Source organism: Podarcis erhardii (assembly GCF_964252035.2).
Source record: "Podarcis erhardii genome assembly, chromosome: 15".
NCBI lineage: Eukaryota > Metazoa > Chordata > Lepidosauria > Squamata > Lacertidae > Podarcis > Podarcis erhardii.
This window is the reverse complement of record NC_138505.1, coordinates 44,738,183-44,757,071: the sequence shown is the minus strand read 5'-3', so window position 1 is coordinate 44,757,071 and position 18,889 is coordinate 44,738,183. Positions and strand designations below refer to the sequence as shown.

The window sequence follows — 18,889 nt, the reverse complement described above, 5'->3', positions numbered from 1 at the left end:
GTTATGTAAAGGTTTGATTTGTTTTTTTTAATTGTCTGTTTTGTTTTTGTTTTTTTATTAAATTGATATTTGTTTATCTTTTTTTTCTAACCTTTAAAATCTTAATAAAAATCCATTAAAAAATAAATAAATAAAATCCAAACTCTTCTTCTTCTTCTTCTGAAAGCATGCCAGACGGTTTTCTCTTGCTGGGCTCTGTGGGACAAGGGCTGACTGTGCATCTCTCTCTCTCCACTTCTTAGGTATCCCAGGATTTCCCCCTTCTTGGACAGCTGGTGGCGCTCTTGTCCCTTCACCTCGCAGACAACGTGAAGGAGATTGGCCTGCAGTCAGCAGAGGCCTTGTACCATCTCCATTACATCATGATAGCCAAAATGGGTGAGGGGGATGCTGGGAAATGGCTGGTTTCTTGTAAGCCGCAGGGTGGGAGATCTGTAGCCCTCCAGAGGCTGCTCCAACTCCCATCATCCCTGAGTGTTGCCCATGCTGGCTGCTGCTGGGGTTGATCAGGGAGTTCAGGAGGGCCAGAATTGTGCTAGCACTGGCCTAACGCCAACACCCCGTTGGCCAGAGATGAGAGGGCAGTCTTGGGGGAGGAATTCACTGCTGATGTTCATCAGAAAAGCCTTCTGGACCTGACCAGTGGCCCAGCCCAGTCCAGCATCCTGTTCCCACAGGGGTTGATCAGATGCTTGTGGGAAGCCAGCAAGCAGAATTCAAGCTCTTTCTACTCCTGTACTTTGCTGCCTCTGACCATGGAGGCAGAGCATAGCCATCCTGGCTAATAGCCATGGGTAGCCTTCTCTTCCATGAATTTGCCTCATCTTCTTTGAAAGCCATCTTGGTCCGTGGCCATCAGTGCCTCCTGTGGCAGGGAGTTCCAGAGTTTAGCTGTGCATTGCAAGAAGAAGGACCATCCTGAAACTTCAGTTTCATTGGAGGTCCAGTTGTTCTCATGTTATGAGGGCAAGAGAGAAAGCTTTCTCTCTCCACTTTCTCCAAGCCATACATTGTGTCTCCTCTTCCTCGCCGTTTTTCTAAACGGAACCGCCCCCCAAATGCTGCAACCAGCATTTGCTCCACAAGCACCCCAGTCCTTTTGGTTGCCCCCTTCTGAACCTTTTTTCCAATTCCGAATTATAATTTTTGAGGTGAAACCAATAATTGTTTTTGTTGGTCCCAGCGGGAAAACTGGAGGTTTTGAGCAGGGAGCACTAATGCTGGGTTCTTTTGCATGCATATTCCAAAACCCGACCCTGCTTAGGTAAGGAACTGGAGAAGAGGAGGAATAAAAATAAGAAAGGCAACATGGTCAGATGGGTCCGAGAAGACTTCTTCATCCCTGGGCCCTCTCTCTTCCACTACAACATCGCAAAAGTGGCCAAGGTAGGGGTGGCCTTTTGTACTCTTTATTGCTAAGACCGCAGCCACTCCCAGTTAGCAAAGATTTGCTCACTCGGGCCAACGGGGCCCTGCCCCACCAACTTCAGCCTGCCCTCAGGCAGCCCACGCCTTCTAGGGATGAGGGAGAGATTCAGAGCAGTTCACACTGGAAGCCAAAGCTATCAGATCAAGGCTTTCAGAAACAACAGGAGAACTGAAACACAACCCGCCTTTGAAATTCACATGTCCTTGAATTTCGCAATGCCAAACAGTGTGTAAAAAAATCCATGCGTGAGCTATTAGTGTAAATAACATTCAGAAATGCATTGTATTAGAATAAATTGCTCAAAGACAAGTGCCCGGTAGCCTAAACTGCATGCAGAATTCTACTTATTGAAATTCTACCAGGTGCTGGGAGACCTAGGGTTCAGATCCCCACTCACGAGTCAGTCACAGTCTCTCAGTCTAACCTACCTCATGAGACTAAAACGGGGAGGAGAGAGAACCATGCATTGCCACCTTGGGCTCCTCAGGGCGGAAAAAGAATAGGAAAAGTTGACTCATTCGATGCATCTTTCACAAGGCACTGCCAAGCCAATGGACTATGCCAACCTTGTGGTGGGTGTTTTTGTTGTATATTAAGAACAAAACACACAGCCGGCAGGTTCCCACCCAGTCTGTTAGGCATTGGTTATATAACGGATAGACACTATTATTCACCCTCTCTGTTCCTGGAGGGATTTTTTTTTTAAATTTTCTAGTCTGATTTTAGATTGAACCTCTTCATGTTCCAATGTCATAACCAATTTAAGATGTGGATCGAAAATAGCAAGGCGTCACCTGACTTTTAGTTTGGTTTGTTGTAAAATCTTTCAGCTACTTAAATAAACACATAAATAGAATCACCAAATTGTAGAGTTGGAAGGGACGTGGGGGTCACTTAGTTCAACCCTCTCAAGGCAGAGTGGAGATGTCTTTCACTTGGTTTGTGAAGGCACCCTTGGACTACTGAAACGTGGTCAGAGTGTGGAGCAGAAGAAAACTCCCTCTTCTTTCTTCTTTGTGCCAGGCTTTTGGGGAGCACCTCACGCCCAGCCAGATCAACGAAGTCGTGTTGAAGGCGATTGACAACCTGACAGTGGAAGACAGAGCCGTCTCTCAGGCTGCAGGAAAGCTCCTGAGGTCCTTCCTTGAGGAATGCGGCATGGAAATGGAGGACGTAAGGCTCAAAACGGAGGCAGGGGGAGCAGGTTTCCTCTAAATCAAACATTCTCTTCGGACTTAGAATTAGCTTGTTTCTGGGAAGTAAGAAGGCATTGTGTGGGAAGTAAGAAGAGCCAGTGTGGTGTAGTGGTTAAGAGTGGTAGACTCGTAATCTGGGGAACCGGGTTCGCGTCTCCGCTCCTCCACATGCAGCTGCTGGGTGACCTTGGGCCAGTTACACTTCTTTGAAGTCTCTCAGCCCCACTCACCTCGCAGAGTGTTTGTTGTGGGGGAGTTACAGATAGGTAGCCGTGTTGGTCTGCCATAGTCAAAACAAAAAATTCCTTCCAGTAGCACCTTAAAGACCAACTAAGTTAGTTCTAGGTATGAGCTTTTGTGTGCATGCACACTTCTTCAAATACACTGAAACAGAAGTCACCAGACCCTTTTATATAGTGAGAAGGTGGGGATGGGTATTACTCAGAAGGGTGGTGGGAATGGGTGATTGGCAGATAGCTGTGATGAGCCTGTTGACGACTCTTAACGACTGCAATAGGTCTTACAGGAAAAAGCAAGGGGTGAGAAGGTGAAAAGTGGCTTTGTCATGTATAATGAGATAAGAATCCAATGTCTTTGTTCAGACCAGGTCTCTCCATGGTTTTAAGTTTGGTAATAAGTTGCAATTCAGCAGCTTCTCTTTCCAGTCTCTTTCCTGCTTTTTCCTGTAAGACCTATTGCAGTCGTTAAGAGTCGTCAACAAGAAGAGAACCCAAAATGAAAAAAAGGATAAAATCTTGGAAAAAATAAAGGAAGGAGAGAAGAAGCTGAGAGCAAAACCAAAATCACAGGAGATCCTGAAAGAGATAAAGTTATATCAAGTACAATATATGAAATTGATGAACCAGGAAATAGAATGGAAGATTACAAAATTTTTGCAGATATTTTGGCTAAAAGATTAAAAAGGGTGTTAGTAGAAGAAATTCATAAAGACCAAGCGGGCTTTCTCCCGGGCAGACATTTGTCTGATAATACGAGGAATATAATTTATATTCTAGAAAAATTACAAGTGAATATCAATACTAAGGCAGTTTTGATTTTTGTGGATGCAGAGAAGGCCTTTGACAACATTTCTTGGAGTTTTATGAAGAAGAATCTACAGGGGATGGGGGTAGGTCAAGGTTTTGAAAATGGTATAGGTGCAATTTATTCAGAACAAAAGGCAAAATTAATTGTGAACAATGCAGTGACAGAAGAGTTTAAGATTGAGAAAGGAACACGACAAGGTTGCCCAATCTCTCCATTGCTTTTTATATCGGTCCTGGAGGTTTTGTTAAATATGATCAGAAAGGACCAATTGGTTAAAGGCATACAAGTGGGTGCTAAACAGTACAAACTGAAAGCATTTGCTGACGATTTAGTATTGACTTTGCAGGAGCCAGAATCTAGTACCAAAAGGGTACTGGAATTGATTCAAAACAAAGATCACCACAGCCAACCACAAACAAACAACCACACCCTAGGCCAACCCCAACCTCTCTCACCACCAAAGGAACACAAGTGAACGGCAGAGAACCGGCACGAGTAACGCTGACACCAAACCCTACATACATTAAGCAAAATAGAAACAGGTTCACCACACTTTCTCATCCTGGTCTTCTTTTATCTTCTTCCAGCTGCCTATGGTTGTGAAGGAGATTTACAACCGTCTCCACCAGATCCCCGACACCCGCACTAAGGAAGTGACACTTTCGGCTCTTGTCAGCCTAGCCACCAAGCGCATGCAGCCGGTCGTAGACAGCCTGTTGGACTGTTCGATGGAGTGTGATGAGTAAGTTTTTGTGATGTGAAAATGGGGAGGGGTAGATTTAAGGGGTTTCTTAATTTATATTTATTTATATTGAATTTCGTACTTGCAAAAAATTGTGCTCCGAGTTGTGGTTTCTTTCTTTGCTAATGTATGTGCAATATAAAGAAAATATCAAAGGCCTGACTTTTTTTAAGAAAAGGAAAAGGGAAAAATTCTGTTTTGAAAAATTGCAGAAGTGCCACGGTGATCTGGAAGGCCTTGGTCGCTGATCAGTATTCCAGCGTCAAGCTGCTGAGACCTCTCCTGAAAAGGCTGCAGGATGAAGACCCCAAAGCGGAAGTCACTTCCAGGCGACGCAGCACTTCTCAAATGCCAATGGCGGTACGAAACCACTCAGTTTCTCTCTCCTGGATTGTTTTGAATGGGAGCTGGATGGGGCTGGGGGCTTCTTGCTGGGAGGGGGGTGCATCTTAATAAGTGGTCCATCCTGTGAGCACCTGCTTTGTATGCAGAAGGGCCCCAGCATCTCCATGTCGGGGAGTTCCTTGCCTGAAACCCTGGACAGCCACTGCTAGTCAGTGTAGACAACACTGAGGGAAATGGACCGGGGCTCTGAGTCGCGTCTGAGTCTGAGATCTTGATCTGACGATGACCTCTGCTGAATGCCGTTCTCCTGTCCTTGTCCCTCCAGGCTACCAACGCTCTGTGTCATATCCTGTCGTTCCCTGAGGCTGCAGGTATCCTGAAGAGCATGTTCCACCACCTGCTGTTTGCACTTAGCACTCAGATCTGTTTTGTCCATGAGGCGAGAAGAAGAGGTTCGAGGGCGGCAAGTCTAATCCCGGAGCCCTCTTCGCATCTCGATCCACTGATGTAAGGGACCTGCTAATGCATTTGGGGGGGCCCTCCCTTCTCTCTCTGACCCATAGTGGTGATGGCTCAGCTCTCCCCCAAGAGATAGGCTTCATTTGGACATGGAGGTTCTGCTTAGGTTAGATAGCTAGGAGACCCAGGCTTCCCCAACCCCTGTGCTCTTCAGTCACTTTGGACCACAACTCCCACCAGCCCCAGCCAGCACAACGGGGCTGAAGATGGGAGTTATTGTAGCCCAAAACATCTGAAGGACACTAGGATGGGAGAGGATGTTGGAGACTCTCCCGCACGATGGGCTGATTTGGGTGTGGTGGGACTCACGTGTCATGAAACCTTAAGTCTCCATCACAGCCGAAAGGTTGCCGCTTGTGCTGGAAACATGGGGGAGGCTGCAGGGGGTGATGGTTGGGGTTGGACTGCAAGATGTCAAGGACCTAAAACTCCCCAGATGAACCTACCCAGACCTTGCGCTCATCATCGGAAGCCCCTCTTCACATGCCTCCTCCACACAAGAAGGGGCCTTTTCTGTGGTGGCTCCCCATTAGTGGGTTGCTCTCCCCAGGGAGGCTTGCCTGGTGCCTTTAGATGCCAGGCAAAAATGGTCCTCTTCAATCAGGCCATTGGCTGATTAACCTCCTATGCCCTTTCAACTGTGTTTGTTAGAGGGAGAGGAGTTATTGGTTTGCTTTGGTTCTTGTTTTTATTCTGTATTTTGTGCTTTTTAACTTGCATTTTTATGTTGTGAACTGCCCGGAGATCTACGGGTGAAGGGCAGTATACAAATTTTTAAAATATAATATTCTTAATTCCTTCACTTGACTCAGGACCGCTGTGCAGGCCCTGAAACAACTGATTGGGCGTGTTGAATACCTTGACGATTTTGAGGTTTTGGGGTTGCAAAGCTGCTGGGATATGCTGTCAAGTCCAGAAAGCTTTTTCAAAGGCATTCGTCTTCTGGCAAGGTAAGAAGGTGAAAAGGACTGGCAGGTGAGGCATGAAGAGCAAGGCCTGCTTTCTGGGGAAATGGGGATAAACTTCTTATTTATTTCAGAAAATGTACCATATTGTTCACTCTATAAGACACACTTTCCCCCTCCTAAAAAGTAAGGGGAAATGTGTGTGCATCTTAGGGAGCGAATGCAGGCGGGAGGCTCTGCTCAGCGTTCAAGTAACCTGGTGGTGGTGGTTGTTGTGCAGGAACGCTGGGTGGTTCTTCCTGCCAGCTTCAGACTTGTGAATACTTTGTCTCTTACTCTTATGTTTCAGGACTTTGTTCACCTCCTCAACAGAACAGTATAATAGGATTGCCCGATTGGCACGGAAATATATGTGCTGTCCGAACAACAAGAAGAAAGCCATTGGCATGGCGTTTTACTTGGAGGTAGGAACTGGAAACAGGGAATGCCTGTTCTAATGTTTCTAATGGTTTCTTTATTCCTCACAATTTAACTGTCAAATGTTCTTTAGTATTTACACATTTTTTATTTAATTGTACAACTTCAACTGCATTCACTGCTATCATGTCTAATATATATGGACAGTGTTTTTTTGATAGAAGATGAATGTATACATAATAAAAGATGCACTTACAGTGGCTTTGCTCCAACTTAGGGGATGTCCGACTCTGATACAGACACTTCCATGACCTAGCGCGCAAGTTACTGCAGGCAGCAATCATACAGGTATTCCGTTAATGGATGAGCAAGTCTTCACCTTTGGAAGGCTAAGATTTTTCTTAAAATTACATTTTTATATGTACTATTGGAAACACCTTAAAGCTGGTATAAGTTCATATGTATTTATTTTTGCCTGCTTTAAAGATTGATTTTTGTATGTCTGCTGGTTTATTATATATCTTTTTTTCTCTTTGTTCCGCTATGTATCGGGGTGGGGAGACATAATAACAACAACAACAACAACAACAACAACAACAACAATAATTCTTTGCTCGTCCAAATAAGCTTTTTTCATATATTTATTGAGGCCACTAAGTCTTTGAACTGAAGAGATTTCTCCAGTTTCAAGCGTCATCTCATGCTCTTTATGAGCCAAGTCCAAACCCTCCTGCAGTTCAGACCCAGCTTAGGATGTGTTTGGTTCAGCATGATTCCAACCAGCTCATACTCTTTCCTTCCCTTTCCAACCAAAATGTACCTGACTGTGAGAGCAGAGGTGAGTTAGATTGGGAGGGCCATGCCCAGCCCTAGAGGTTGGAAGGCGGGGTCCAGGCCCACCAGAAACCAGCAGAGAACTCCATAGTTCCAAATGGAAGCACCAGCCTAGCTTCTGCTGCAGCCACGTTGGGATGAGAAGGGGCAGGAGGGGTCATGCGTGGTGGGTGCTTCTTGCTGGAGACCATTGATTTGAAGTGAGCTGCTTTGGGGGCCAACCTGAATCAATCCCAAAATAACCCGTTCAAGAGGTGCTTTTTAGAAACTGAGCTCACACTAAAACTGTAAAACCATGAAAATATATGCTTATGAAATACATGATATTTGTTGTCTGATAAGGGGGGGGGGGGGCAGCAGCTCTATACCTTCCATGGGTCACAACAAGCCTGGGGGTCAAAACAAAGCACCACCATCTCAGGTGAATATCAGGATTGAGTCCATTGCTCAACTTTATCTGGTGTCACTTAGGCTCTGCCAGTGAGACCACTTGTGCTGCTGCTGCTGCCGCTGCCCTGTCTGGCTGTCAAAGCCTCAACGACCTGCGCTGCTGCTGCAGCACATTCTGACGGGCAAAGCCTCGATGACCTGCGCTGCTGCCGCTGCCCTGTCTGGCTGTCAAAGCCTCGACGACCTGCGCTGCTGCCTCTTCCTTTTCTGGCTGTCAAAGCCTCGAAGATCTGAGCTGCTGCCGCAGCCCCTTCTGGCTGTCAAAGCCTCGAAAATCTGCGCTGCTGCCTCTGCCTCTTCTGGCTGTCAAAGCCTCGACGACCTGCACTGCTGCCTCTTCCATTTCTGGCTGTCAAAGACTCGACGACCTGCGCAATAGCCGCTGCCCCTTCTGGCTGTCAAAGCCTCAACGATCTGCGCTGCTGCCTCTTCCTTTTCTGGCTGTCAAAGCCCCGATGACCTGTGCTGCTGCCGCTGCCCCTTCTGGCTGTCAAAGCCTCGACGATCTGCGCTGCTGCTGCAGCACATTCTGACGGTCAAAGCCTTGACGACCTGTGCTGCTGCCGCTGCGCCTTCTGGCTGTCAAAGCCTCAACAATCTGCGCTGCTGCCTCTGCCTCATCTGGCTGTCAAAGCCTTGACAACCTGCGCTGCTGACGCTTCTGGCTGTAAAAGCCTCGACGACCTGCTGCCGCTGCCCCTGCTAGCTGTCAAAGCCTCGACGATTGGTGCTGCTGCCTCTGCCTCTTCTGGCTGTCAAAGCCTCGACAACCTGCACTGCTGCCTCCGCCTCTTCTGGCTGTCAAAGCCTTGACGACCTGCGCTGCTGACACTGATGCTTCTGGCTGTCAAAGCCTCGACGACCTGCGCTGGTGCCGCTGCCCCTTCTGGCTGTTAAAGCCTCGACGACCTGTGCTGCTGCCTCTGCCTCTTCTGGCTGTCAAAGCCTTGATGACCTGCACTGCTGCCTCTGCCTCTTCTGGGTGTCAAAGCCTCGACAACCTGCACTGCTGCCTCCGCTTCTTCTGGCTGTCAAAGCCTTGACGACCTGCGCTGCTGACACTGATGCTTCTGGCTGTCAAGGCCTCGACGACCTGCGCTGGTGCCGCTGCCCCTTCTGGCTGTTAAAGCCTCGACGACCTGTGCTGCTGCCTCTGCCTCTCCTGGCTGTCAACGCCTTGACGACCTGTGTTGCTGCCGCTGCCCCTTCTGGCTGTCAATGCCTCAACGATCTACGCTGCTGCCTCTGCCTCTTCTGGCTGTCAAAGCCTCGATGACCTGCACTGCTGCCTCCGCCTCCTCTGGCTGTCAAAGTCTCGATGAGCTGAACTGCTGCCTCCGCGTCTTCTGGCTGTCAAAGACTCGACAACCTGCGCTGCTGCTGCTGCCCATTCTGGCTGTCAAAGCCTCAGCGACCTGCGCTGCTGCCTCCGCCTATTCTGGCTGTCAAAGCCTCGACGACCTGCACTGCTGCCGCAGCCCCTTCTTGTTGTCAAAGCCTCGACAACCTGTGCTGCCGCCTCTGCCCCTTCTGGCTGTCAAAGCCTCGACAACCTGTGCTGCTGCCTCGGCTTCTTCTGGAAGTCAGAGATTCGATGACCTTTGCTGCTGCCGCTGCCCCGTCTGGCTGTCAAAGCCTCAACGACCTGCTCTGCTGCCGCTGCCCCTTCTGGCTGTCAAAGACTCGACGACCTGTGCTGCTGCCTCTGTCGCTTCTGGCTGTCAAAGCCTCAACGATCATCGCTGCTGCCTCTGCCTCTTCTGGCTGTCAAAGCCTCGACGACCTGCACTGCTGCCTATTCCTTTTCTGGCTGTCAAAGCATCAACGATCTGCGCTGCTGCCACAGACCCTCCTGGCTGTCAAAGCCTCAAGGTCCTGCACTGCTGCCTCTTCTTTTTCTGGCTGACAAAGCCTCGATGACCTGCGCTGCTAACGCTTCTGGCTGTCAAATCCTCGACGACCTGCTGCCGCTGCCCCTTCTGGCTGTCAAAGCCTCGACGATCTGCGCTGCTACCTCTGCTGCTTCTGGCTGTCAAAGCCTCGACGATCTGCGCTGCTGCCTCTGCCTCTTCTGGCTGTCAAAGCCTCAAGGTCCTGCACTGCTGCCTCTTCTTTTTCTGGCTGTCAAAGCCTCAATGACCTGCGCTGCTGCCTCTTCCTTTTCTTGTTGTCAAAGCCTCAATGACCTGCGCTGCTGCTGCAGCCGCTTCTGGCTGTCAAAGCCTCAACGATCTGCGCTGCTGCCACAGCCTCTTCTGGCTGTCAAAGCCTCAACGATATGCGCTGCTGTCTGCCTCTTCTGGCTGTCAAAGCCTCGACGACCTGCACTGCTGCCTCCGCCTCCTCTGGCTGTCAAAGCCTTGACAACCTGCGCTGCTGACGCTTCTGGCTGTCAAAGCCTCAACGATCTGCGCTGCTGCCTCTGCCTCTTCTGGCTGTCAAAGCCTCGACAATCTGTGCTGCTGCCTCTGCCTCTTCTGGCTGTCAAAGCCTGGACGACCTGCACTGCTGCCTCTTCCTTTTCTGGCTGTCAAAGCCTCGACGACCTGCGCTGCTGCCTCTTCCTTTTCTTGTTGTCAAAGCCTCGAAGACCTCGGCTGCTGCCGCAGCCCCTTCTGGCTGCCAAAGCCTCAACGATCTGCGCTGCTGCCACAGCCCCTTCTGGCTGTCAAAGCCTCAACGATATGCGCTGCTGCCTCTGCCTCTTCTGGCTGTCAAAGCCTCGACGACCTGTGCTGCTGCCTCTTCCTTTTCTGGCTGTCAAAGTCTCGACAACCTGCTCTGCTGCCGCTGCCCCTTCTGGCTGTCAATGCCTCAACGATATGCGCTGCTGCCTCTGCCTCTTCTGGCTGTCAAAGTCTCGATGAGCTGAACTGCTGCCTCCGCGTCTTCTGGCTGTCAAAGACTCGACAACCTGCGCTGCTGCTGCTGCCCATTCTGGCTGTCAAAGCCTCAGCGACCTGCGCTGCTGCCTCCGCCTATTCTGGCTGTCAAAGCCTCGACGACCTGCACTGCTGCCGCAGCCCCTTCTTGTTGTCAAAGCCTCGACAACCTGTGCTGCCGCCTCTGCCCCTTCTGGCTGTCAAAGCCTCGACAACCTGTGCTGCTGCCTCGGCTTCTTCTGGAAGTCAGAGATTCGATGACCTTTGCTGCTGCCGCTGCCCCGTCTGGCTGTCAAAGCCTCAACGACCTGCTCTGCTGCCGCTGCCCCTTCTGGCTGTCAAAGACTCGACGACCTGTGCTGCTGCCTCTGTCGCTTCTGGCTGTCAAAGCCTCAACGATCATCGCTGCTGCCTCTGCCTCTTCTGGCTGTCAAAGCCTCGACGACCTGCACTGCTGCCTATTCCTTTTCTGGCTGTCAAAGCATCAACGATCTGCGCTGCTGCCACAGACCCTCCTGGCTGTCAAAGCCTCAAGGTCCTGCACTGCTGCCTCTTCTTTTTCTGGCTGACAAAGCCTCGATGACCTGCGCTGCTAACGCTTCTGGCTGTCAAATCCTCGACGACCTGCTGCCGCTGCCCCTTCTGGCTGTCAAAGCCTCGACGATCTGCGCTGCTACCTCTGCTGCTTCTGGCTGTCAAAGCCTCGACGATCTGCGCTGCTGCCTCTGCCTCTTCTGGCTGTCAAAGCCTCAAGGTCCTGCACTGCTGCCTCTTCTTTTTCTGGCTGTCAAAGCCTCAATGACCTGCGCTGCTGCCTCTTCCTTTTCTTGTTGTCAAAGCCTCAAGGTCCTGCGCTGCTGCTGCAGCCGCTTCTGGCTGTCAAAGCCTCAACGATCTGCGCTGCTGCCACAGCCTCTTCTGGCTGTCAAAGCCTCAACGATATGCGCTGCTGTCTGCCTCTTCTGGCTGTCAAAGCCTCGACGACCTGCACTGCTGCCGCAGCCCCTTCTGGCTGTCAAAGCCTCGACAACCTGTGCTGCCGCCTCTGCCCCTTCTGGCTGTCAAAGCCTCGACAACCTGTGCTGCTGCCTCTGGTTCTTCTGGAAGTCAGAGACTCGATGACCTTTGCTGCTGCCGCTGCCCCGTCTGGCTGTCAAAGCCTCAACGACCTGCTCTTCTGCCACAGCCCCTTCTGGCTGTCAAAGCCTCGATGACCTGCACTGCTGCCTCCGCCTCTTCTGGCTGTCGAAGCCTTGACAACCTGCGCTGCTGACGCTTCTGGCTGTCAAAGCCTTGACGACCTGCTGCTGCTGCCCTTTCTGGCTGTCAACGCCTCATCGATCTGCGCTGCTACCTCTGCCACTTCTGGCTGTCAAAGCCTCGACGACCTGCGCTGCTGCCTCTTCCTTTTCTTGTTGTCAAAGCCTCGATGACCTGCGCTGCTACCGCAGCCCCTTCTGGCTGTCAAAGCCTCAACGATCTGCACTGCTGCCACAGCCTCTTCTGGCTGTCAAAGCCTCAACGTTATGCGCTGCTGTCTCTGCCTCTTCTGGCTGTCAAAGCCTTGATGTCCCGTGCTGCTGCCGCTGCCCCTTCTGGCTTTCAAAGCCTCAACGATCTGCGCTACTGCCGCTGCCCCTTCTGGCTGTCAAAGCCTCAACTTCCTGCGCTGCTGCCACTGCCCCTTCTGCCTGTCAAAGCCTCGACGATCTGCACTGCTGCCTCTGCCTCTTCTAGCTGTCAAAGCCTCGACAACCTGTGCTGCTGCCTCTTCCTTTTCTGGCTGTCATGGCCTTGATGACCTGCGCTGCTGCTTCTTCCTTTTCTTGTTGTCAAAGCCTCGATGACCTGCGCTGCTAACGCAGCCCCTTCTGGCTGTCAAAGCCTCAACGATCTGCACTGCTGCCACAGCCTCTTCTGGCTGTCAAAGCCTCAACGTTATGCGCTGCTGTCTCTGCCTCTTCTGGCTGTCAAAGCCTTGACGTCCCGTGCTGCTGCCGCTGCCCCTTCTGGCTTTCAAAGCCTCAACGATCTGCGCTACTGCCGCTGCCCCTTCTGGCTGTCAAAGCCTCAACTTCCTGCGCTGCTGCCACTGCCCCTTCTGCCTGTCAAAGCCTCGACGATCTGCACTGCTGCCTCTGCCTCTTCTGGCTGTCAAGCCTCGACGATATGCGCTGCTGCCTCTGCCTCTTCTGGCTGTCAAAGCCTCGATGTCCTGCGTTTCTTCCGCTGCCCCTTCTGGCTGTTAAAGCCTCAACGATATGCGCTGCTGCCGCTGCCTCTTCTGGCTGTCAAATCCTTAATGAACTGTGCTGCTGCCTATGCCTCTTCTGGCTGTTAAAGCCTCGACGACCTGTGCTGCTGAGTCTGCCTCTTCTGGCTGTCAAAGCCTCGATGACCTGCACTGCTGCCTCTGCCTCTTCTGGGTGTCAAAGCCTCGACAACCTGCACTGCTGCCTCCGCCTCTTCTGGCTTTCAAAGCCTTGACGACCTGCGCTGCTGACACTGATGCTTCTGGCTGTCAAGGCCTCGACGACCAGCGGTGGTGCCACTGCCCCTTCTGGCTGTTAAAGCCTCGACGACCTGTTCTGCTGCTTCTGACTCTCCTGGCTGTCAACGCCTTGACGACCTGTGCTGCTGCCGCTGCCCCTTCTGGCTGTCAATGCCTCAACGATCTACGCTGCTGCCTCTGCCTCTTCTGGCTGTCAAAGCCTCGATGACCTGCACTGCTGCCTCCGCCTCCTCTGGCTGTCAAAGCCTTGACAACCTGCGCTGCTGACGCTTCTGGCTGTCAAAGCCTCAACGATCTGCGCTGCTGCCTCTGCCGCTTCTGGCTGTCAAAGGCTCGACGATCTGCGCTGCTGCCTCTGCCTCTTCTGGCTGTCAAAGCCTCGACAATCTGTGCTGCTGCGTCTGCCTCTTCTGGCTGTCAAAGCCTGGACGACCTGCACTGCTGCCTCTTCCTTTTCTGGCTGTCAAAGCCTCGACGACCTGCGCTGCTGCCTCTTCCTTTTCTTCTTGTCAAAGCCTCGAAGACCTGCGCTGCTGCCGCAGCCCCTTCTGGCTGTCAAAGCCTCAACGATCTGCGCTGCTCCAAAGCCTCTTCTGGCTGTCAAAGCCTCAACGATATGCGCTGCTGCCTCGGCCTCTTCCGGCTGTCAAAGCCTCGACGAACTGTGCTGCTGCCTCTTCCTTTTCTGGCTGTCAAAGTCTCGACAACCTGCTCTGCTGCTGCTGCCCATTCTGGCTGTCAAAGCCTCAACGATATGCGCTGCTGCCGCTGCCCCTTCTGGCTGTCAAAGTCTCAACAATCAGCGCTGCTGCCTCTGCCTCTTCTGGCTGTCAAAGTCTCGATGAGCTGAACTGCTGCCTCCGCCTCTTCTGGCTGTCAAAGACTCGACAACCTGCTCTGCTGCCTCCGCCTCTTCTGGCTGTCAAAGCCTTGACGACCTGCGCTGCTGACACTGATGCTTCTGGCTGTCAAGGCCTCGACGACCTGCGCTACTGCCGCTGCCCCTTCTGGCTGTCAAAGACTCGACGACCTGTGCATCTGCCTCTGTCGCTTCTGGCTGTCAAAGCCTCAACGATCATCGCTGCTGTATCTGCCTCTTCTGGCTGTCAAAGTCTCGATGAGCTGAACTGCTGCCTCCGCCTCTTCTGGCTGTCAAAGACTCGACAACCTGCGCTGCTGCTGCTGCCCATTCTGGCTGTCAAAGCCTCAGCGACCTGCACTTCTGCCTCTGCCTCTTCTGGCTGTCGAAGCCTTGACAACCTGCGCTGCTAACGCTTCTGGCTGTCAAAGCCTCGACGACCTGCTACCTCTGCTGCTTCTGGCTGTCAAAGCCTCGACGATCTGCGCTGCTACCTCTGCTGCTTCTGGCTGTCAAAGCCTCGACGATCTGCGCTGCTGCCTCTGCCTCTTCTGGCTGTCAAAGCCTAGACAATCTGTGCTGCTGCCTCTTCTTTTTCTGGCTGTCAAAGCCTCGATGACCTGCGCTGCTGCCTCTTCCTTTTCTTGTTGTCAAAGCCTCAATGACCTGCGCTGCTGCCGCAGCCGCTTCTGGCTGTCAAAGCCTCAACGATCTGCGCTGCTGCCACAGCCTCTTCTGGCTGTCAAAGCCTCAACGATATGCGCTGCTGTCTGCCTCTTCTGGCTGTCAAAGCCTCGACGACCTGCACTGCTGCCGCAGCCCCTTCTGGCTGTCAAAGCCTCGGCAACCTGTGCTGCCGCCTCTGCCCCTTCTGGCTGTCAAAGCCTCGACAACCTGTGCTGCTGCCTCTGGTTCTTCTGGAAGTCAGAGACTCGATGACCTTTGCTGCTGCCGCTGCCCCGTCTGGCTGTCAAAGCCTCAACGACCTGCTCTTCTGCCACAGCCCCTTCTGGCTGTCAAAGCCTCGATGACCTGCACTGCTGCCTCCGCCTCTTCTGGCTGTCGAAGCCTTGACAACCTGCGCTGCTAACGCTTCTGGCTGTCAAAGCCTCGACGACCTGCTGCCGCTGCCCCTTCTGGCTGTCAAAGCCTCGACGATCTGCGCTGCTACCTCTGCTGCTTCTGGCTGTCAAAGCCTCGACGATCTGCGCTGCTGCCTCTGCCTCTTCTGGCTGTCAAAGCCTAGACAATCTGTGCTGCTGCCTCTTCTTTTTCTGGCTGTCAAAGCCTCGATGACCTGCGCTGCTGCCTCTTCCTTTTCTTGTTGTCAAAGCCTCAATGACCTGCGCTGCTGCCGCAGCCGCTTCTGGCTGTCAAAGCCTCAACGATCTGCGCTGCTGCCACAGCCTCTTCTGGCTGTCAAAGCCTCAACGATATGCGCTGCTGTCTGCCTCTTCTGGCTGTCAAAGCCTCGACGACCTGCACTGCTGCCGCAGCCCCTTCTGGCTGTCAAAGCCTCGACAACCTGTGCTGCCGCCTCTGCCCCTTCTGGCTGTCAAAGCCTCGACAACCTGTGCTGCTGCCTCTGGTTCTTCTGGAAGTCAGAGACTCGATGACCTTTGCTGCTGCCGCTGCCCCGTCTGGCTGTCAAAGCCTCAACGATCTGCGCTGCTGCCACAGCCTCTTCTGGCTGTCAAAGCCTCAACGATATGCGCTGCTGTCTGCCTCTTCTGGCTGTCAAAGCCTCGACGATCTTCGCTGCCGCTGCTGCCCCTTCTGGCTGTCAAGCCTCGACGATATGCGCTGCTGCCTCTTCCTCTTCTGGCTGTCAAAGCCTTAATGAACTGTGCTGCTGCCTTTGCCTTTTCTGGCTGTCAAAGGGTTGACGACCTGCGCTGCCGCCGCTGCCCCTTCTGGCTGTCAAAGCCTCGACGGCCTGCACTGCTGCCGCTGCCTCTTCTGGCTGTCAAAGCCTTAATGAACTGTGCTGCTGCCTATGCCTCTTCTGGCTGTCAAAGGGTCGACAACCTGCGCTGCTGCCGCTGCCCCTTCTGGCTGTCAAAGCCTCGACGGCCTGCACTGCTGCCGCTGCCCCTTCTGGCTGTCAAAGCCTCGAAGTCCTGCGCTGCCGCCGCAGCCCCTTCTGACTGGGAATCTGGAGACCCATTAAAAATCACAGGCGGGTGAAGCCTGTGAACATGGGATTCGGCGGGCACCCTTTGCACCTCCCCTACCCGCGGGGAAACCCGGTTTCAGGTATCCGGAGCGACGTGGGGTGAGCGGCACGGTGCTTAGATTTGACTGCTTCTTCCACGGAGCGAAGCCGCTATGCTGTTGCCGGAGAGCGCTGACTTTTTTCTTGTGGACAATTTGACTTTAAAGCAACTACCCATGAGTAGAGCTGAAGCAGGAGAATTGAATTTTTAAACGTCTAATTTGGTATCGAAACGGGGAGGTTCAACACAGGAAGTCCGCCTTCCCCTTTTGTAACTAGACTGAAGCAACGAGGCTGCAAGCTGAAGTCTTTGAAAGCCTATTGTAAAGGACTAAATTTCCATTGGTAAAAAACATTAAACCCCCCTTGGAGGCCGGAGAAGGGGGGAGGGAGTTTTGGACGGAGCATGTCTGCAGGAGAGAGCGAAGAGAGTTAAAATACCACTGCTCCGACCCTGGAAACGGGCTGGTAGCAGGACTGACGTTCATTGACAGTGATTAGAATGTTCATTGACAGCTAGCTAAATAAGAGAAATACATTGTTTCCACTGTCTCTGTCTGCTCTTAAAAAGGAGTAAAAGTAACTGAAAATTGAAACTAACTTCATTGTTTGAACTGTGTTTAAAAGGGGACATTACGGATTAATATAAATAGAAACTGTTTCCCCCTAGAGGAAGCTTTTGAAACTGTTACAAGTGCTGGGCTGGGGAAATTTCCAGCTGCAAGATAAAAAACTGTGTGACTCTGGGACTGACCTTGAATCTTTTAAGTGTTATGGCAAATGGAAAGGAAAAAACAGACCAGTCAATTCCTGAAAAAACATTAAGGTCTGGGAAGACTTTGCAGCAACCCAGGAGAGCCTCAACATCAGCCCCCCTGCCTCTTCAGCTGCTGTACCAGCATACTCAAAATCAAGAGGAATGTCAACAGAAGAGGCCTTAGCGGTTGCATTAAGCAAGATAAATGATTCATTGTAACAGCTTAACAAGAAAGTGGATGTGGCAACCACTAAAATTGATTTAGTATAAATAATCTGGGTCAAAAGGTGAATACCAGTACAGAAACCATTCAGAAATTGATACAGGAATCTACTTTGATACAGCAGACTGCGGAGGAAGCCAGGGAAAAAGCTGTTGCTGTGGAATGTAAAGTAACACAACTGGAGAGAGAGAGAGTCCCAGCCCTACAGAGGCAACTTGATGACCATAAGTTGAAGCTTGCTATGATTGAACTTAAAGAAAAACAGACAAATCTGAGGATCAGAGCTTTACCTGAATTGGAGAAGGAAAGTTTGATCAGAGCTTTACCTGAATTGGAGAAGGAAAGTTTGATAGACTTTCTCACGCAGGAATTTGCCAACTTTTGGGACTTGGACTTGGGCCGAGAAGAGTTTAGAATTGTGAAGGCCTTCAGACTTGGAAGAGGAGGGAAAAAAGAGAAGAATAGAATAAGAGATTGCTTGATTACCCTCCAAATCAAAGAAGAGAGAGACAGAATATTGGGTTGGCACTACCAGAAGAACTTAGAAGTACAACAGTCAAGAGTGGAAATTTTTTAAGACATCCCGAAATATCTCTTGGATCTTAGGCCTAACTACAGAGACTTGGTTGCCCTGCTGAGAAGGAATAAAATCATCTTTAGGTGGGAGTTTCCACAAGGTCTATCTTTCAGTTTCAAAGGAAGGAAAATAAAAATAAGATCAGTAGAAGATAAAGTAAAGTTTTGTATAAATACGAAGAAGATCTGCAGAAGGAACTTGGAAAAGGGCCACGAGCATCGGATAGAAGATCACCAGATAGAGGACTAGAGCAAAGAGCATCGGATCACCAAATAGAGGAATATTGGATATATCAGCATTACCCTTTGGATTGGATCCCCCAGTGAACGTGTCACCAACACCACCAACAGAAGAGCAAGCATTGGGCGCAGTTGGAGGAATATCAGTGTAATTACATCATGGCGTTGCAAGTTTTGAGCTGGAATGTAAATGGACTGAACTCCCCAGAAAAAAGGCGGAGAGTCTCATTTATTGAAAAAAGAACAATTGGACTTGAACTGTTTACAAGAAACACATGTGATAAGGCTACACAGGAAGATATTGAGTAATAAAAGATTGGGCCATGAATTTATCTCATCAGATAAAGTTTAAAAAAGAGGAGTGGTCCTTTATGCAAAGGAGAGCCTATCACCGAAATTTATATTCAAAGATGACCAAGGAAGATTTGTTGCAATTGAAATTCAATCACAAGGAGAGCAGTTCTTGATAGTAGGCATCTATGCACCAAATGAAGGAAAATCGGAGTTCTTTAAGAAGTTACATGAGACTCTGATGGATTATATGGACTATAATATGATTTTGATGGGAGATATGAATGGAGTGGTGTCTACAAATATGGACAAGGCACAGAGACAGGTAGTCACTAAAGATGGTAGACTACCAAAAACCTTTTTTGACATGACTGAAAATATGGACTTAGTTGACATTTGGAGAATGAAGAGTCCTCGGGGAAGAGAGGGAACTTTCTTCTCTGAGGCTAA

General features: G+C 50.9%; 1 protein-coding gene across 1 annotated transcript; it reads left to right on the top strand.

Annotated features, from left to right (window-relative positions):
• Nucleotides 1-414: 414 nt before the first annotated feature.
• LOC309330841 (maestro heat-like repeat-containing protein family member 7) lies at nt 415-4,813 on the top strand. The gene is made up of 3 exons (XM_081842724.1): nt 415-1,386; nt 2,453-2,602; nt 4,260-4,813. The coding sequence occupies exons 1-3, from the start codon at nt 1,309-1,311 to the stop codon at nt 4,416-4,418; spliced, it is 387 nt and encodes a 128-aa protein (XP_081698850.1). The 5' UTR covers nt 415-1,308; the 3' UTR covers nt 4,419-4,813.
• Nucleotides 4,814-18,889: the final 14,076 nt, after the last annotated feature.